The sequence below is a fragment of the Gymnogyps californianus genome, chromosome 12 (assembly GCF_018139145.2).
Source record: "Gymnogyps californianus isolate 813 chromosome 12, ASM1813914v2, whole genome shotgun sequence".
Classification (NCBI taxonomy): domain Eukaryota; kingdom Metazoa; phylum Chordata; class Aves; order Accipitriformes; family Cathartidae; genus Gymnogyps; species Gymnogyps californianus.
Window position 1 is genome coordinate 10,465,711 of NC_059482.1, and position 21,530 is coordinate 10,487,240.

Below are 21,530 nucleotides of genomic sequence, written 5' to 3' on the forward strand. Positions count from 1 at the left end.
AATACACAACTGTTTCCCCATTCTCATGAAATACATTACTTTGCATCAAAACCAGTTCTGCTGACGTAACTGTTTATGTGTAAGCTATCACAAGCACACCGCTCTCTGCAAACGTAGCTATGCCAGCTTTGCTTTACTTACACAAGTGCATGCTCTGAACTCCAGAGAGGAGTTGCATTAGCAAAGGCTGATACAAGAACTCCCAAGAAGGAAATTGTCATTAAGGTACACAACTGTACAAGCCAACTTATTTCTCCTGTTCACAGAACTCACTAATGTTCTGCTCCCACAGAAACAGCTCTAGAAGGGGGATCTTAAAAACAACAAAAAAGCACAGCATAAAGCAGTCTGGATTCGTGTTTATTGAAGCCAGTAATTAAAGACGTCCTCATTTGCCAGCACTAGAAAGCAAGATTCCACATGACTGCATACTGCACCTGGTTAAAGCCATACAACTGGACTAAGGTTTGTTTCATACATTTGCAGTCCTAATTGTAAGTTGGAAAAAAAACCAATAAACTTAGTATACAGGACAGTGAACTTTCATTTACAGCATGTATATTGTTAAGTTCATGATGTACAGAGCAGTCACTTTCAACGTAGTTAAGTTAAATAAAATACGAAATTCTGTTCAGTTTAAACAGTTTTTTTAAATGCCAATAAAAAAAGTGCAAACTTAAAATCAAGCAGCATAACCACAGCATTTTTATGGAGGGCCAATCTTTAAACTTTTCTATATGCTTCAAGTTGAATGCTTTCATCTTTTGTTTTCTTAGTTTAAACGTGAACAGTAGATGCAGTCACTATAATGCATATAAATATAGTCATATAATAGTTTAAACAGTCTACCATACAAGTGTATCGGCAAATAAAATGAAGTTTCACTTGAAAATGTAAAGGCTGTTTGCAATTTGGCCTTTGGTTCCAATGCTTGAAGACACCAGAATAACAACTGTGCAGCTCACCAAAGTTGACAGACTTTGGCAACCACAGGATGCTACATTACTTACAACTTTCTTTCAATAAACTAGGAGCATTCACTTGCAATTAGAAACCAGAAATCTGTTTCTGTTTTGTCAGAAGCATCTTTCTGCAAAGCTGGTAAGTTATCATACATTATCAGTTTTGATCAATTTTAGTATATTTAACATTTTTATAGAACTGGGAAGTACTTCAATTTTAAGTTTTAGCCATATTGCTAGAGAAAGTGCTTATCAGGTTAGATGACAAAAAATGCAGTTTCAGACTGAGGTTTTCAAACTATATCCCATTACCATCACACACTTTTCCAATTTTCCTGTCGAGTTTTTGATGTTTTAGTCTCCAGTCTCAATTCTCAGTGTCAGGAAGACAGTGTGTAATTACTACTTCTGGTGTGGTAACTTGCAACTGGCACCCATTACACCAGGAAGTACATCCACATTACCCATCAGCCATCCACAGTCTTAGTCCAACTGTTATCTAGACAACTGTATAACTTCAGGTCATACCGTTTATTAAAAAAAAGTAAAAAAAAGAAAAATATAGTATTTTCAACAAAAAAACTGGCACAAATAACATACTCATGTTAATGTTTGTCGAAGAGGCAAGTAAATACTCTTAGCTTTCTAGATAATGTTTAGACAGACTTACAAGAACGGCCTCTTGATGTAACTAGGATTTGAAGTTAACATCCAGTACTGTGTTAGTGGTCAATCTAATTCTGTATATTTAAGTAACAATATATATTAGGGAAGTTATATCCAGACATCAGATTTAGTACAAGTTCATATCAATAAAAAGTAAACTCTGCATAATTCAAATTGTGGTTTTTCCCTTCAGCGTTAAGAGCACAGAATATGCTTGGTATTCTTAATTTATGGTAGTGTATACATGTAAAACAAGCATACCCTATATAAAATCAAAGTGCCATTTCAGTAACCATAGCAGTTTTGTTTGTTTTTACAGAATGATGGTTTTATGTGACCATGGACAGAGCTCCGTTACAGCAACGGGGACAACCACAACCCATCTTTCCAAATGAAATGCTACATTAAAGAAAATACAAAACAAGTTATTATGTTCATCATGTACACATTCATACTTTTTAGTTTACCTTCAGAATTGGAGTTGGCTGCACCTGCAGCAGATGTGGTTGGAACTAGGGCCTTGAAAGTTTTTTTTAAAAACCTCCATAGGTGTAAGGCAGGAATCAATTTTAGCTTGGTAGCTAATATTTAGTTACAAAAAGTAAGAAAAAAAAAATACTGACAGTGTTCTGTAGCACATTTCATTATGGGAAAATGATACGTCACCCACCATTCTTCATAGGCTAGCCTCTTGGCATAAAAAAAGGCAGAAGCTATCAGAAAACAGGATTTAAAATTAAATACAAATCGCCAAACTACTGATTTTAAAATAAAACCAAACAGTGACTGTTTGTACTACAGTGCACAATAAGTTCAAGCACCTTCTAAAGACACATCACACACTGTGCCAGGCACTTGGATCTAAACAAGTTATAGTTTCTCCCTTTGTCAGCTACACCAGAAAGGGCATCCACACTCTTAGACTTTTTTAAAAACTAAACCAAGATTTATAACAAGAATAAATTCCCATGATGCTTAGTGTTTGGCCTGGAATTCTCCAACGTAAAGTAGTCTTTTTAAAACAGTGATTATTTACCCTATGTGAAACACAGGATTTAACAACATTGCTCCTCTCCAGTCAATTCAACATTCTAGTTTCTCACTGTCCCAAATCTGTTTCCCCTTTTAGGGCTCCATTCCCTACCTAGGCTTCTTTCACCTAATTAATGCTCTGTTACACCACCACCACCACCACCTTTCCAAGAATATAATGCATTTGCAAACATACAAGTAGCCAATTCCAGTAACTCTGAAAGAGGATTTCATTTCTCTTTCTTGCCTTGTGTGCAGTCAGTAGTAGTATTTTAATAAGAATTCTCCATTTTGCTTCTCTGTGTTCTTCACAACAGGAAATGCAGCTGCACCTGCTTACCTCCAAAACCAAAAGAATTGCCCTATATAAACTCTAAATGGTTATCTTATACAGAGGGATTTTATATGCAAACTTCCTGAATGTGCACTTTTTACTGGGACAAGGCAATGATGTAGTAAGCTCATTTCCCCTGCCCCAAGAAAACTGATAGCATCTGCCATAGCAGAAAATTCCTGGTCTTATCAGATCAATATACATAGTTATTTGGTCATTTACATATGCATTTTTTATGCGCTATCAAGCTTCGTTCTCTGTTGGAGGAGAGTTTGTTGTTACCATAGAGTCTGGCTTGCGAGTCATCCTATCCAATTCCTCTTGAACATTTGTCAAAACTGTTTTTTGTCCTAAAAAGAAAAAGCACAAGGTTAAAAGGAATCTAACTTCACTGAAATATTTTAACTGATAAGTACCAGTATTCATAAAATCACTTTTATATGACAATATATTATTTAATTGCTCATTATTTCGCCACCTACCCAAGAACACAGGGCCTGACACAATGCAAGGTAATGTCTATGTAAAGACTGATAAATACTAAGGTTTGATTCACTTTAAAGAGATGAAATGCTGAATTATACAGCAGCATAAAGCACAAAAATATCTGTGGTATATTCTACAGCAACTAACGTTTTAAGAACAACCACATTTAGAATTTTCTATAAAAATCAACTGTACACAATTCTATTATTAGTACTTATAGCAAGGACTTTATTTAAATCCAGATTTGAACCACAAGTTTTCCAAGGTACGTAGGACACCTGCTACAAAAATCACATTTGTTTGGTCACACTTAAACTTGCTGCATTTTAATATTAAACAACTAACAGGAAGAACTCTTATGTCTGCAGACAACGTTTCCCTTAAAAAAGGGGTCATGAATTGCATATTCATGTAGTATCTCAGAGCAGTCATTTCAAAGCACTTCTTCAAATGGAAACAGACACACTGAAGTATTTCATGGAAAGGCGTATCTTACATTTTTACATTAGACTCAAAACTTTTTAACAATTCTCTAACTGAACCACCAGTTTAATTCTCTCATTCTGAAAATTATAAACCCAGAGACAAATTAATCACTAAAATTGGAACAATATATTCTAATGCTTAGAGCATACAAGCATTTATGATTAAAAAGCTATATTTTTAGAAAAAAAGTAGATTATATAACCATGTACAGCTTCCTTACATAGCCAAAGAATTTAACAAGCATCTGTTTTCCAACTCAAATGTGTGTGAAATATTAGGTGGATTTTTTCCAGGGTACATGCTGAAAACATTAAGAAGGCAAGATCTGACTGTTAGAGATTTAAGTGTTTTTTTCCAAAGTACAAAGACATAACCAAGTTAAAAGGTTACCTTTAATCACTTTAAAGGTTTTAGATTCAAGCACTAGTTGTAAGCCACAGAACTCTTAATAGCCTCTATTCAAAGCATGAGTATTTAAACAAAATTTAAAAATTAGTACATTAACTGTAATATAACTTAGACTACAAAACACTTTACAGGTAGACTGATGGTACCTTGGAGTTAAAAAACCCTAAACCCTAAAACAATAAAAACCACACAAAATTGTTGCTCAAACGAAAGTAGGTCTAAAAAAAAAACTGTGGCTTTTTTTTATGCTAGATGAACTGGATCCTTAAGCCTCTAAAATAATACCAAGCAGCTGTCTCCTGCAACTACCTCATACTGGACAGGAGAAACATTGCCAAGCTGTTCATTGATATGTAGGTTTACATATTCCCCTTTACCACCATTACAGGTGAGCACCTTTCAAAGACAAAGAAAAACAAGGAGCTGTTTTTAAGAAAATAAAAATTTCCCCTCCATTATAAATTAAATTGATACTTGCTTTCAGTTTCCCTACAAAAGTACTGTGAAGGACGGTAACGGCCTTAGTCAATTAGATGTGTTCCATACAATTATATGTATTCTCCTTTCTAGATTAAAGCGAGAGCAGGGAACCCTAGTTTTTTATCTATTGCACAGGAATAGAAGGATGAAGGCAAATCTTAGAATTTGCAAGAATCTTCCTGTGAATATAAATGAAATAACTTTTTAAGTCTAAAAGTCCATGCGAAGAAAAATAATCCACGACAGAAACCACCAACTGAAGTTCTTTGAAATATCATTGTCTACACATGGAAGAAAGACAGTCCAGAAACATAAAGGCAAGTAAGATGGTGAGGAATTACACAGCATGAAAAATGGACATGACATTGCAGCATCTGCCCAGATGAGAGAGTTGTCTCAAGTAAGAGTTAACATAGCAGAAACCAACCGATCAATCGGGCTGACCAGTATGTTGAGATCCACAATGCCTCCCTCATCCTGTGACAGAATCTCAACATTTCAACCACAGGATATTCATAGCTGTGGGAGAAACGGATGGTCTCTTTGAAGCTAAATATTTTTAGTGTCAATCTTCTGAAAACTTAGGGCTTTTTAAACAGTTTAGATTAGACATTTAAAATGCCTACAAAGATCATTTTAGCACATTTACTCACACAGAGGATGCTGCCAAAATAAGACTTTCTCCAAGATATTCTCATCAACTCTTCCACAAAAGAGCAAGTAATCTTTTGTGTTATCACCAGCACCAGCTACCTTATAAACTCAACGAGAGCTTTTCAGATACCAATGTTAGGAGCCCTTACCTTCTCAGGAAAGTTTAATCTTATATTGGTTGAATATAAGATGTGAGCACATCAGCTGACAAGGAACAGGCATATTCTCTCGTGAGTGAAAGCTGATTGTTGTGTTCCGAAAGTCAGCAAATGAGCATGAGCTGCCAACTTGATGCAGCCAAGAAAAGCCAACTGCAATCTTGAGATTACTCAGGAGAAGTAGTTCCACCAAAGAAAGAGAACTGCTGTACCAGGCACTACAACGAGGTACATCTGGAGTGCTGCGTACAATTCTAATCATTAATGTTCAAGAAAAGATAAGCCAATGATGGGAACTAATGAAGAAGAAACTAGTACGGAAAACAGAGCTCAACCTCTAACAGAAGACTAGAAGAGAACTTGTCTAATTTAGTCTAACAAAACAAGAAAGTTAAGAAAGGATATATGACTGCTGTCTCTAGATGTTTCAGGACAGAAATAATCTATTTAAACTAGGAGTTAATGTTGGCTGACACAAGGAAAAAAAAAGGTACACATAGCCATTTGTTATCTTTCAAAACTCTTGAAAGGCACATGATGTTCTAGAATATTGAAAGAGGAAAGAGTAAAGCCCATTACAGACTAGTTAGTTTTTTAGTCTAGTATTTTTTCCAGAAATTGGAATTATGTTTTAGGTGCTTACAAACAGCCTACCAGCACAACAATCAACACGGATCCGTTACCAACAAGTTGTGTCAAGCCAACCAAGTTTCTTTCTATGATAGGATAACAGGTCCTGTGGAGAAGGGAGAAGTGATCGATATCACATCTCACATAACCTTCATATAAACAAACTAGGAAAAAAAAAACAGTCTTGATATTTCAGAAAAATGAATGTATTGTAATTCATAAAATTACCCATTAGTTATCCATAGTACTGGTCAATACTTTTATTCAGCAATCTACCCTGTCCAACTGTTGAAGATAGCAGGTATGTAGGCAAGCATGCTTGAAGGGACTACAAAGGATTTTGAAAGACAGGACTGGAGGTAAAAAGTTATTTATATAATTTATCAAAGTGGTGTATAATAACAGAATGGAAAAAAATGATTAAGCAAACATATGACCTTTTGAAATACTAAGGTAATTTCATATAGACTAGAAAACCTCCTACCAGGAGGTAGAAATTGTATTAAACTGGCTGCATTGTTATAACAAATCCTGATCAATATCATACAGATGAAAAAAACCTAGCATCACACTGAGACATCTAAACAGAAGCACAATACATAACACAGATTAAGTAACTCCTACTTAGGGCAGACAAAGCCTTGTCTGACATACTGCATTTCATTTCTTTTCACGTAAAGAAACAGGTCATCTGAGTAGACAGTCCAAAGGAGAAGAGTAAGAATTATCAGAGCCATAAAAACACTTCCTGTGAGGAAAGGCTGACAGAAGTGTATTTTTGTAGTCCAGACCAAAGTCACAGGCAAAAGGGTAACAGCTTTCAAATATGCAAAAGACTGCTGCAAAGACAAAAGGGGCTACACTGATCTCTGTCTCCACTTGAACAAGACAAATAGTACTGGGATTAAGAAATACTGACTGTACAAGAGAAAAAATAACTAAGAAATTAAGTACTGGAATAGGCTTCCTGCAGAGATGACATTACATCTTGTATTTCAGAGTTTGTTTGCTTAATCACTAGCCAGGAACTCCCTAATTGATTCTGCTTTAGATAAAGAGCATGGATGAAATAATCCCTAAAAATTATTTCTAATCCTATTTCTATAAAAACAGTTAATTTGACACTGTGGTCAGTAATAGCGCAAGGCTGCACTTGAAGCAGGGGACACCCTTCAGTGTTTAACTGAAGAGGGCATTCTGGATCAAGAAAGAATTAATTAAATATTTTTGTAATGTAGATAACAATATGTAAATACTATATATTACAAAATTCTTTTATTGTTATCTTCATAATAAATGAAAGATAAATTACAGAATTCATCATGTTAAAACAAAAAAAAAAAACTTCAGCAAAATACTGACTTGCCATAAGTCAAATTCTAGCCATTTTTGAGCTTTCAGAGCATGGCATGTCATATAAAACCCTTCCCAATTAAAAAAAAAATCCTTACTTCCCCTCTCTAGGAATAGCGTTTTACAACACTGAGTTTTGTATAGGTACCAAGTATTCTGACGGGTTTCTTTTATTTTCACCTAAACTAGTGCAATTACTTATCAGCAAGTATCTCATACAATGCAGTCATAGGCACATACGCAGAACGAATCCACTTGATGAGTGTTATCAGTTCTGTTGGATCAAAATAAAATACTAAATAATTAATGACAGAATAACTTCAAGCTGTCCTAAGAAGTAATTCATTTAAACTTGAACTCTGGAGAGATTTCAATAGTTTGACTGGAAACTACAGTCCAAACCCAATAAACTGCATTTCCTTCAAGCAACACTTAAGTGTCAAGAAAGGAAGGAATTCTAAAGTAAAAAAAGAAATTAGCACTTTCTGAATATGATCAAGACTCAAACGTTATTTGTATCCCAGTAGTATAACTTCACTCGAAGAATCAAGTTGTAACAGGCTTAATAGAAGCCCTGGAGTTGTGAAGTTGCAGTTTAGTTCTTTTTTAAAGACTGCACATTTTGGCACTGTCATCTGTCAAGGTCTGTCACTTTACTGACCAGTTTAAAAGATACATGCAGTTAGACCAATATGGGCCAAATAAAATATTAAAAATATGTAAAACAGTCTGCAATCACAAGTCCAATACCTGATTTCTTGGCTGTACTTTGCACTCCTCCAGCACCAGGACTCCCAGGAGAGCCAGTCTTTTTGCTCAAGAGACTGTTAAAGAAACTAGCCAAGACACCTTCACTTGCAGCATTATCTAAATAAAAAACAAAGAGAGAGAGAGAGAGAGAGATCACAGAACAGTTATTGCTGGTAAATGATAGAACTTATTTTTTACATACATGCATAACTCTCTTACCAATCAAGGAAATAAACCTCAAATATGAGAGAGTCTCTCCTTGCTCAATTTAAAGACACTAGTCCTTTGGCAAAGTCAGAGATGAATGAAAGTATATTACTGCTCTTCTGGCATGGAGGGGGTTCCCAAAATTTTAATCTAAATATTTGTATGCTTTTGTTTTTTCTAAATGTAGAAGCCAAGAAAACAAAGCCAAGAAACAAAGTATTAAGTATGGATGTGCAATTCAAAGATTTATAAGTCCATTAACAAACTGCATAGACGTTTTAGTGCAGTCTTTCATGCCACGCTACTTTTCATAAATCAGAACTTGGATACACAGCAATGAGACATGATCCAGAACTGCGTGACTATTTTATCCACTGTAAGCGAGGTATGGCACCACAGTGTATAATTAAAAACAACACTGGCCCTACCAACTTTCTTAATGCACAGAGAGGAAAGAAACCACTCAACAATGTGGAGCTCCATCTTAGGGCTGAGGGAGGGGAAAGGGTGTAATTTCCAAGTTACTTCATGTGCTATAGAAAATGACATTCTAGAGAGGGTTTAGTAGAAGAACAGGTTTCATTGTGGATTCCAGAGTAAGTGATATGAAGTATAAAACTGCATGTAGTTTAAAGCAGTCCCCACTCTAATAATCCAACTGATGCATAATAAATGTATTTAGGCAACTTAAAGAAATAATGTATTTGAACTCTGTCTGACTGCTTGGCAATAACAGAACTCTACTTCAAGTCATAAGAATGACAAGAAAAAAAAGAAAAAAAAGAAAAAAGAAAAATCAAACCTGAAGCTATGTCATAAATTCATTCCTGTTATTAAAATAACTATACCATTAGTGAAGAAATTCCAAAATCTTTCTATAAAAGAGGATTTTTTTTTTTTTTAAGGGAAATAACACATGATAAAAACAGTAAAATGCATCTTCATACTTTTAATATTTGGATCTGGTTTCTTAACTGATGTGATTGGCGAGGCACTGGGTACATTGGCAGGACCAGCTCTGCCTTGAGTTCTTGGGGATCCTGCAGGGCCTCTTGCAGGAGATTCCTTAAAAAAAAGTCCAAATCACATAAATCAGAGAAGAACTTAAATGGATTAGTTTTATAAAGCAAATGTAACATTACATACAAATTACTTTTTAAACCTTTATATTAGCACTGTAGTGTATGCACACTGGGGGGGGGGGGGAAACAAACAAAACAACACCAGTTATTTTGGGCATGTGCCTCCACTAAAAGAAAGTATGAAATCACTGTAGGAAAATTTCAGTTCAATAATCATCAGATATTTCTATGTTTCCACAGTGAATTAGAATGAAGTAATTTATAAGCAACATTTTAAAATACTGCCACTTTTTTTTTAATTTACTTTCTGCAGTTTGGAGAGATTATGTATTTTACATTTACATAATGAACCTCTACAGGTTAGAATCATTCCCTCTTCCCAAGAAGCAAACAAAACACCTCTTATTCTTCTCTTGGATCTACTTACCGATGCTCTTGTAGGCGTTGCTGGCTGTTTGGCAAGGAATGACTGCAAAAACAACATATTAAGAATATTAAATATATTTCAGAAAATATAAAGGAACAAAATAGTGAAGCTGACTAACCATTAATTTATTTGACATTTTTTTTCTGATATTTACAGGCTTCCTCTTTGATATTTATACACTTCCAGACTTTACCACTAGAGGACAGAGTTAAAATGAGTAAATAAGCTTCAGTCCTTTGTCTTACACAGCTGTTCCAGAACTATAAGCCAGAACCACAGACATCCAAGTCTGTAACCTCTATGATATTTATAATCAACTATACAGGAAAGTATTATTAGGTTTTTTAAACAATAGAGCAGTAAAGAAAATAACAAGATACAGCATAGCCAAATTTGACACCTTAAAGTCCTTCAAGCCTCTGGCTGTAAGAAAACTCCAACACTAAGATGTTATGTTTTAAAAATATTTATATTTTACAGATCAATACATCTATATTGCGAAATTTCACAATAATCTTCTTGCTCTTCTCCTTTGAAATCTAATTTCTGTTCTCAGTATATTTTCCTTTCAACTTGCCAAGATAAGTGGCCATATTTTCTACTCATATTTGTTAAAATAAAGTCTTATTTCACAATTACATCTGAATTTGCAAAGCTGAAAAGTGACTATCTAGTGATTTAAATGAGGAATGAAAAACTGAAGGCAATAACAATGGTGAGCTTAAAGTGAAATCTTTTTTAGTAAGGACTTATTTTAATTCTTCCATTCTTACCTGCTGCTTCATAAGAAATACTTGTTCATCTTCTGCTGCCAGCTCTTTATCATGGACTAACTGTTGAACAAAGTATTTTGTTATTAGAAGTAAAAACTGAAATTACTGTAACTGTTTTTATGTTTTGGTGATCAAAAAGGAAGAAAAAGAGGAAAATCTTTAACACCATTTTTTACCTTTTTTTGTAAAAAACCCAACTTCTTTCACATTTAAAAGAGTAGTAACATTAAAGAAGTTGTCATGAAAAAAAAATACTGTAAGCAAATGGAGTAGATTAGCATTGATGCCAGCCTGTGGGTATTCTCCTAGAAAGATGAGTACTTGGTAAGTAGCCACATTCACCTTTTTAAGTTTAGGTATTAATCTCATCAGCATCTCTTCAAAGACCTGAGATTACCTTACTCCACCAGAGCCCACACTCAATCCCTCAGCCCCCAAAAGCATTACACTAACTCTTATCAGTCAGAACACTGCTATTAGGCAATGATTATTTCCTACAGGTGCCATGAGTTACAAACAACAGGATTAAACCTTTCCCTTACATGAAAGCTTCAAACAGCTCTTCCCTTTTGGAAATACTGGGGCTTGAGCTAGAAACGTTAAGCGTGTAAGAAAGTTGTAGAGGAAGCTTCCTGATACAGATCAGAATACAATTTCATTTAAAATTTTCCATATTATCCATTTTATTGGATATCCACACACACATCCTATTCCTGTGTGCCTATACTCACAAAATTAGCAATATATAGAATTTATATGGATTATTTACTGCTCTTGCCTTACATGAAGAAATCTGTCATTAATAATATGTTAATGCAATAGTGCTTTACTGTCTTGTTTTACAAGATTTGCCTTTACGTGGCAACCTCAATGCCATGTGTATATATATGTAAATTGTTGAAGTCCTACAACCATATTCTCCATTTTCAAAAAGTGTTTTTGCCCCACACATGCAAAAAGGTTCATGTGAAATGGTTATTTTTGGACTGCCTTTCGTTCTCTAAGGTGAATGATTTCTGTGTTTGCTTGCAGTATTTTAAACAACTGGAAAATGAAAGCCTGATGTTTCACATGCTGGGATAAAAAAAAAAAAAGAATTACATTTAGATTTGGAGTTCTTCAATATTAATAGTTATTAGTAGCCATTCAAGCAAACTGCACTTATTTGTCGGGGGGGCAGGGAATATTTACCCCTTTTTACCTTTCTTACAGGAGGTTTTACAATGAAGTCCTCATATGCATCTTCTGGTTTCACTGTTGTGAAGTTTTCATGTAAAATGGCAATTTTCTTTTCATTGTCCCAACCAGCAGGTCTATAAAAAGAAGGAAAGCTTTGCCTTTTCAGTCACAAAAAGCACTTCCAGAGAGACCACTTATTTACCGCCCTCTACCTGAATAGGGCAATTTTATTATAGGTCAGTCCTAATTCTCAGCTAAATTCCAAAGATACTAAAAAGCTGGAATGGTATACTCTGAGTCAAATAACCCAAGTAATATGTGCTAAGTTGTCTTTTTAATTCAGGATTTCAGAAGACTCATATACGAAGCTTTTGAACGACACAAACCATTCAAGTTATTTTTATATATATGTTATACGAAGTGTAGTGCTTAATAGAAAACAATCTGAAACCATGCTGCTTATACAACTGACTTACATAAAAACTGCATCCTTTTCTACCACTAAGGCAGGTGTGGTAAACTGAAAACCGTATGTTTTATGTACAATGTACTTATACAACAGATCAAGGTTCTTTTCCTCCTTAACTGATGTATAAATCAAGGCAGCCCCATCTGATTATTTATTTAAGGAAAATTATGTAAGATATAGTTTTTAAATTATAGTAAGAATTTCACAACAGGAGCTAATGGACAGATATCTGCTAGACCTCATTTTAAGAAGTAGTTCAAGGCAAAAGCTATAGCCATTTAGTATTCAGGGACAGGAAGGGGGTATAACAAGAGAAGACTCATGATACTTTTCTTTGACATACACAAAAGTTACCTACCCTCCCAGGCACTTAACTTTGAAAAAGTCAAAAACTTAAGAGACAGCTGAGATCTCAGGTTTACATGGAAATTGCAAGTTCTGAAGGGAAAACCAAGAAAAACCACCTCACAAAATGCAAGACAAATCCTTTGTAAAGGAACAAAAGCTCCAAATCCCATGCACAATTTAAAAACTATAAAGTTTTAAACATCTCTCAACATATTCAAAACAACAAATGCTACATACTAAATAACAAAATACCAAGCAATCTTGAAGTGCAATTTCTCAGATTAACTTTATGTGCAATTCAACACTAAAATGTATTTTCTTGCTTCCAGATTACAGCAAATCTCTTCAGCGCAGGAAAGGATACACTGTAAGCAGAACCTACGAATGTGTGACTGAATGAAGTCAAAGTGTTCTTCTCTGTAATCATGCTCCTTCTCTAGTACACTCACTGCATCACACTGGAAGAAAGGGAGAAAAACAAAACCAGAAAAACCCAATAATTTAGTCCCAGCACATCTTAAAACATCTTCCTTAATATTACACACACACATCACATTTACTTTGAGCCTTTGGTTTTAAAATGCCACCAATAAATCAAAAGATAAAGTAATTAACATATAATTGATAAGGTTATTACCCTTCTGCAAAATTAAAAATTGACACTGATGACAGAAGCTTACTTTTAAAATAAATCCCTTTACTATTAATCCAGAATTCATTTTGCATGTCTGTATAAAGCATGCCTTCTAAAAGAAAAGTAATTAAACTTTTCCATAGCGGCAAACAGAACTAGAAACTCACTTTTGTACAAACTACCAGCACAGGAATACCAAGGTTGTGAGTCAGCACATTTTCTCCAAGTGGCAAAGAAACATGTTCATCCTCTTGGCCAGAAGAAGGGCCTCTTCTCTGCGGTGATCCTTGGTAGCCTTCTTCAGGTTCTACATACTCTTGAAATTCCTTTATAACTATTAAGAGAGAGATCTTCTTAAGGTACAACAGAGGAACTAGGTCTTCTTTTTAAATCATAATTAATCTACAACTAACTAGAAATCTCAGCTTTTTTCCTCCTTTTATAACGAGGCACTACATGAGAACAGAATGCAAGCTTAAGCCTTGTTGCTCCTTCAAACACAACAATACTCCACCAAAATTTACAGCAAGCTAAATCAAGTGCAATTTGGAGCCATTACAAGTAATCAAAACTAGCTGCAAGAGCTATAGTATGCACAAATGCACATTCCTCAACTGAATGCATTTCATTATAGGGGAGGTGACAGCAGAAAATGTAAATGTAGTTTAGCAACATGGCCTACACTCGGTGCAATTTGTATCTGGTGTTGGAAGAAAGCATGGTGAAAATGTGAACGGACACGGAAAACGCCAAGCTGAAACAGCCACTCTTTCTTATAAACTACTACTCCATTTAAATTTCTATTACTCTACATTTCTGTTGCAGTAATCCAATGCTAGAAATATAAAAAATACACTGCATAAATACAGACTCAAGGACTTCCAAATGTTACCTGAAGAGACTCAGTTATATTCTGGAAAACTACAATGGAGTCCAGAGGAAACTAGATGCTTTCTATGTTTTCAATGTTTTAATTTTATGGCAACAATGAGTGTTCCAATAATATTGAATACTATCAAATACTGAAGTGCCTAAGAAATAGTATTAACATCATTTTGGAAGCACACTGTGACCTCATGCATGCTTTATCAAAACTGGGCTGCAACTTACAGCTTTTATGTCTTTTTTCAGGATGAAAGCCACAGACCAGATAAATCTGCCTACCGGATGTGTCTGCCCCCAGGCACAGCACTGCCCAAAGGCCCAGGGCTCTCCCTCACATGACAATCCCACCTGAAGCCTCCTCCTTGCTCAGCCATGAGGAGCCCCCAGGAAAAGAGGCAAGCAAAGCTCCATGATTTGCTCCCATGAAGGCGTCTTTATTTTAGAAACAGTGGGAGCAGGCTGACTGTACGTACAGTAAGGAAAACTCTTCAAAAAGCTCCCAATCCCCAGCACAGTCACAAAGAGAGTGTTGTTCAGTACATCCATCCATGTGACAGGGAAGGAACTGCAACTGTACTGCAGGCCATCTGATACTTCTGAGGTTTAGGAAATGGTAAAACCTCAGAAAAGTTTATAATACAAATCTTGCAAAATGAAGTCACTGTACCTTTTCAAAATAGGAATCATTCCTGCAATAGAATGGGTATGTGGAAGAAAGAACAAATCAGAAAAACACTTCTGGTCAAAGCTGCACAATCTACGATTTTTATTTCAAATATAAAATTGTGTGATTCTTGTGGAAAACAAGAGAGCTCTCGTCCAGAAAAAAGCTTAAAAAAACCACATTAAATATAGACCATAAGACTTCCAATCACCAATTCAGTATATCCCAAGGTCAACTAAATAAAAAAAAGAAATTTGAATGCAGTTGCTTTTAAACTTGGGGAGGCAGTGACTTCTGGTGGAGAGGAAACAACAATGCTTTCAAAGAGATGCTTTCCTCTAGTACTGTTTCATATTCAGCAACTGGAAATCAAAATTTCATTATACATTCTGCACATTAAATATGTTTACTATCTCACAGAAAGCAAATTAATTCCAGAGCTTTTAACTAGCAAAGGGTTTTAAAAAAGTACTTATTTCATTACTCAGACTCTTCCTCGCTCAGGATAGGAAAAAACCTACTGAAGACAAGTGTATTACAGCAGTTAAAAGAATACCATTTACATCCACTACAATCATTCAGATAAGCCTCTCTGACTTAATCAGATGTAAAAGAATATTTGACAATACTGGTCTCAATTTACTACAGCATTATAATCAGACAGTATTAGTTTCCTAGGTTTTGTTCTTATCAAAGCAGAAAAACCTTTTCTTTACTGAGACATCTATTAATATAACCCCCCTCAAATTTGGGAAAGAAAAGCCTCTCTTGAAAACAGTAAGACTCTGACAACATGATACAAATCATTATTCAAGATATCCCAAGAATTTTACTAATATAAATAATAGCAGATGCAACATAGAAACTTCAGAAATCTGATGGCACATCCTCATGAATTTCTGCTGAATGGGAATGAAGACCATAATCCTAGAGAGCCGAGATTCCCAACTCTTCCCTCTCCCCAAGAATAAGCAGTACCAAACACCATGCACCACAGACCAGCGATCAACAAGGCTGTATCTCACTCTGGTTCATCCACGCATGGAGGGAGAAAAAAACTTCACTGTGGAGATGAACTGTCGTTGTGGATTGTTAACAATGCATATGGTCTGGCATTAATCCCTGACTAGAGACTAAGAAATGCTACAGAAAACACTCAGCTTTAGTTAACAAGGGCGTCTGCTGAACAAATAACTACTAGAGTTAAAAGAAGGTAAAAGCTATACTAAGAACCTCTAACTACTGTATCTTGAACGCAGATACACTTGTTTCTGAATTAAAGTGGTTTACGTGCCTGTTAGTGATAGGCTCTTAAAACTTTTTAAAGACTCTCATTCAACCTCCATTCCCATTCAAAATTTAGTCTTGTCAAATCCAAGCAAACCTATATCACAAGTGCTGTCAGACTACCTCTTATATACAAACTGCATTCTAAGCAGCTAATAAAGCAGCTCACTCCAGTTAGTGTTTCTTTGTCACACAGCAATTTAGTACTTTTTCCTTACCTCCCATATCTATTTCTCACTTGATCTCCACTCCCAAACTTTTAATGGACATAAAGTTCATCATGCACCCAAACAGCTTGTATAAATCTTTTCTTTTTCCTTTTTTTCTAGTGAGCTATGAATATTTTCTCCTCCACATTAATTCACATTAAGGAATCACATTCTACATGGTATGGGAAATAACTCTTTTCTTTATTAAGAAGTAGGGGAAAATTACTTTGGTTTAAATTTTTTTGAACAGGCAATAGAGATAAGATGATGCACATAAAATAGGAAGCCAGAAAAACAACTGTTCACCTGACAAATCAGTAATATTCTGCTACCTATCAGTAAGGTCGAGTACTAGGAATGGCCTATTACATTTGAAAGATTATCACCAGGTGATGATATGCCATTAAAATCACACCTCCGCTACAGCGTGCTGATTCATCTACCAAACTTGTGGCTTATCCAGGTAAAAATCTTTTACTTAGACATTTGCATCTAACACAGCAAATGAATGCAAGTTTCCAGTTAACATGTTTTGTTCTCATGTTACTGCTTATTTACACAAACTACTGAAAGCTAACTATAACAAGAACATATGTATCATTCACATCACAGGAGCAACTGACTCGAAGTACCACCAAGAAAGCAATCCACAATTATTCTTAGGTTTGATTGTTCTACTAACAATAAAATTCTCAGTCTTGGAGTATTGTTTAACTGTAATATGGAAATGGCAGACAAACACTACAACTTACTTAACTACATAGATCACAAAAGCACTGAATAGCAGAACAAGAAAAACGCAGAAAATTTTTCTGAGACAATCATTCCATATTTACACTTGATGACATTTCACAATCAATTCATGCAGCTTTTAGCTTTTTTGTGCACTATCTCTACTGATCATAAATTTTAGTCTTGTGAAAAGAATACCTAGACAAAAGATGTCTGGGCAAAGTAAGTTTCTTTTATCTTTTAGCCTAAGAATTCGTTCAGGTGTATGTCAGGGGGGTGGGGTGGGGGAGGCAGAAGGCAGAGAACCTGAAACTAATTCAGCTTGAATGGGACACTACTTATTTTTCAGAAAAATATGTTACTGTGTTTCACGTCTTTAGCTTCAAACACTCCAGAGGACATTAATATAATAGCCATTTTACCAGTATACTTCCTCTCTGCATTTCTTGATTCTTGACAGTCGTCTTTTCTGCTTTGCTGTCATAAACAGGGAGGCAAAATTTAGATCTTCCCTGAAATAATTATTCAAATGTGTGTTATTTAAACAATAATTTATCATAAGTGGGCCTGAATTAAATCAGAACATTTGAACTGACATTATTTATCTGAATCCACACTAGCCAAGCTTTTAGCAAGGAATTTCCAGAGCAGCTCAGTGATAGGAGTGACTGCAGACAAACAATGCTTTTGGTATACTCTGAATAATTCAATTTCTTTCAAGGCAGACTGTTACTTCCGTATGTGTGTCCTGCCTCCCATTCTGGAAGCTCTTGAACACAAAAGGAAAGCTTCTCATATACCAGATGGAGCCTAGCGTCATCCACCCAGTAAAGCCAAGAGTCAGTATCTCAAACAGCAAACACAAGACAAAAGGCTGGGTGGAGAAAGGCCATGAAAGCCTTGAAAGCAAAGACAAGCAGCCCAAAGGTCAATTCCATTGAGAATGGTGAGCTAACAAAAGGACTTCTGGAAAATGTTAATAAGATCTTAGTAATGGAGAAAGAACAACCTAGCAGCACTTTAAAGGGATGCTAATGGGATAATACTAGAAAATGTTTCCCCAGGGTCAACAAGAACGACTGGTTACTGGTACTGAGTGTAACAGCTAGGGAAAGCACTGTGGACATCCAGTTTGGTCCACATGCCCCAGCTTCCATCTAGAAGCAAGCATAAGGGAATACGTTTCTGCAAGCTGAAGTCAAGAAACATATACATCCATGTGGCATCATGCTGCAGTGGGGCTTTACTGGAATGAATTTAGCACATCTCTTCACTGTGCACCGTTTCTATATTTTGACTGCCTGCTTTGCATATGTGCTTTATTATCCCAGTTTCTTCACATCCAGGCTATTGCAACACAGTGATTCTTCATTTTCTAAGTGGCAGCTTATCTCAGGAAGCATATGCAGCAGGATTTCAGTAAGGAAAACTTTGCTGGTATAGCTTTATTGATGGACTGTAGTCACAGGGCATTCTTCACACACATGTGCTCTCTATTGTCTAAGGAGTTACACTAATATAGCCACAGTTATAATAGGAATTTATTGTAGCACAATTTGCTGTTAAGAGAATTACAAGCTATGGTGGCCAAAGTTTTGAGCACAGATCTGGCCTTAGGGACAGTCTGCAAGAACTCAGAAAACAAGCATCTGAGACGACACAAGTGTCCTACACAGTGACTGAGAAAAGGAGTGAGACAGAAGTTTGGGAGTGGAGACATTAAGGCCCCTGTTTTACCAGCATGCTGATACTGGACTGAAGTTCACCGCTCAGCCATAAGACAGCAGCACAGTCCTGCAAGCGTGTGAATTAGGCAGCTCTCAAATTTTCCTTTTCCCTCAACTCTATTAAAGTGCAAGAGAGCCTAGGAATTTCTACGATACTTTAATTTAGAAATCTCTAAGACAATACTATTGGAATGTCTTCTAAGCTCCCCAAACACGGTGCTAAAGCTTTGTCATAGCTGTAACCGGCTCCTCCACATAGTACACTCTTAGTGAAGGCTGAAAAAAAATTCACTTTTGAAAAGAGAAGTTAAGTGCACAAACTTCACATTTATTTGGATTGCCATAAAATTTGGTATGTCTCAGAAAAGTGCAAATCAGGTTAGCTGCTGTATTTTGAGAGTAGAACCGCCTTTCCATCTCCCATTCCCAAAAAATCTCTCACACATTTAAAAAAAAAAAAAAAAAAAGCTTTTTCCCTTAAAAATTGTCAGGTTTTACTTTTTTTTTAATATAACCTGGTGATCAAACCCAGGTGGTTTTAATCACTAAGGTTAAACTCTAGCTAGTATGCTGTAGGCACAAGCCTTTTCAGAAAGTAACATTCAGAAAGGATATCAGCCGTACAAATACATCTGAATGCTCACAGGCCAAACAGATTACACTGCTCCCTAAAGTGAATCTAAGGAAGCTACTAGACAGTATTTGCAAGGTTTAAACAGTCCAATACAGCTAGCCACCAGCCCTGAACAAAAGCAGCAACCAGCAAGGATCAGTCTGAATCTACACTTCAGCTGAAAAGGAATGCATGTTGCTTTTCCACTGAAGGAATTTATGTTGGAGTAATTCAATATGAAAACAGAAAAAACTCTCAAGAAACATTCAAAACTATTTTAGGAAAGAAAAGAAGCTGCAGGAAGCAATACTGCAGCGATGACTGCTTGCCAGTGCCAGATTCTTTCCTGCCACAGATATGCCAGGAAAGAAAGTTAATTTATACAACATCCCTAAAGTCACAGGGTAGGAATGGCTGTAGTGAGAGACAATTAGATGTACCAGGATCACAGTCTGAGCCTGGTGAAAAACAAGGGCAAAGAGACCTACTGGAAGACAAACACAGTATGGGAATGGGACCTGGCTTAAATACCACAGGAAAGCAGACAGCTTACTTCGTTACTGAGTTTTGTCACTATTTTTAAAAATGTGATTCTGTATGGAGTTATTTTTTAAAAATTGGCCTTTTTAAAAATCAAATTATCAAAATCTCATTATTGCAAGGGATTTAGACTATTACTTCACCTGATGTTTTGTTAGCACAGCAAAACCGGAAGAGTTGTTTTAAAGCCTAATAGAGTCTATTTGAATTAGAGTTGTAATCACAACTTCAAAGTAATTCTTATCCAACCCATTCTCAAAACACTAATCTGAAGAAATTTATCATTACAAAAGAAAGTTGCAAGAGCTAGTAAAAAAAAAAAGAAGACAAGAATGTATGGATGCATAGACTTACACTTCTGTTCCATGTCTCTCATTTCTTCTGGAGGAATTTTCATCTTATCAATATGTTCTTGCAAGACACTGGCCCATTTCTGTAAAGACTCCATAACAGTCCAAGGTCTAGACATATCTGCAACAAAGACTACAATGGTGTCTTGCAGGGATTCTGCAGAAACTGCAAACTTCAATAGCCCTTTATGGTATAAGTCTCCATCCAGAATCCAAACGTTACAGCGAGTATGATCTGAAAGGAAAAGGTACAGCTGTAACTCAACAGATGCCAACTTTTTGCTTTGCTAGTCTATGAGTAAACAGATGAGTACATCAGTGTTAAATGGAAGACAAAAGCCCAGCTACCAGCAGATCTTGCCTGTTTATTTTTAAGACAGGTGCATGTGTAAATGCCTACATCACTCGGTAGATACTTTCATTTAACAGGATTTTTTTCCTGCTCCATTTAAAAAAATAATTTCTGTTCTTTGGCTTTTACTAAGGACAGCTGATACAACAGTTTTTAGATATTGCGCAACATTCCTGAATTTGAAATATGTATATTCCAAGTAAAACCAAAATACATGTGACGCATATGTAACTCCAAGTTCAAAAGAGGGTGGTTATAGCTGAGTCCAGCAGGGAACCCGCAGGTGTCCCTCAGACACATAAGCTGCTTTAACATACTAAAGACATCTCACAAGAGAAATAAGCTGCCAACAAGATAAAAGCAATAAGCAGCTTAGATTTCTAGCACAGGAGTAGGAGGAGCAAACACAGGATAAACTTACAACCTACGAAACTTTAAAGTTGTGCTACCTGCTCTTAATTCACACTGACTTAACACTGGCTCCTACTTGCAGGCTCCTTACAGAGTGAGTACTGGGCAAACGATCTGGTATTTTACTTTTTGTGTTTCTCCCCCCCCCCCCAGTGTTTTGACAGCAACTGGACATTTTTTGTTGAAATGCAAGGGGCGGCAGGGGAATCAACTGGGACAGATAGCTGGCATGAGAAGTTTTA

The 21,530-nt window shown here is 35.9% G+C and overlaps 1 protein-coding gene across 3 annotated transcripts in view; it reads right to left on the reverse strand.

The window, feature by feature from the left end:
- Window positions 1–345: 345 nt before the first annotated feature.
- Window positions 346–21,530, reverse strand: part of DYNC1LI2 (dynein cytoplasmic 1 light intermediate chain 2) — a 28,352-nt gene continuing 7,167 nt past the window's right edge. For 2 of the 3 annotated variants that reach the window (XM_050903964.1, XM_050903962.1), the window contains 10 exons: window positions 20,530–20,760; window positions 13,686–13,852; window positions 13,249–13,342; window positions 12,544–12,679; window positions 12,090–12,201; window positions 10,889–10,948; window positions 10,116–10,157; window positions 9,554–9,671; window positions 8,400–8,516; window positions 346–3,344 (listed from right to left, as the gene is read on the reverse strand). In XM_050903964.1, coding sequence (XP_050759921.1) covers window positions 3,238–3,344; window positions 8,400–8,516; window positions 9,554–9,671; window positions 10,116–10,157; window positions 10,889–10,948; window positions 12,090–12,201; window positions 12,544–12,679; window positions 13,249–13,342; window positions 13,686–13,852; window positions 20,530–20,760 — 1,184 coding nt within the window. In that variant the 3' untranslated portion in view covers window positions 346–3,237. The remainder of the gene's footprint in view (window positions 3,345–8,399; window positions 8,517–9,553; window positions 9,672–10,115; window positions 10,158–10,888; window positions 10,949–12,089; window positions 12,202–12,543; window positions 12,680–13,248; window positions 13,343–13,685; window positions 13,853–20,529; window positions 20,761–21,530) is intronic. The other variant, XM_050903963.1, reaches the window with a different exon arrangement.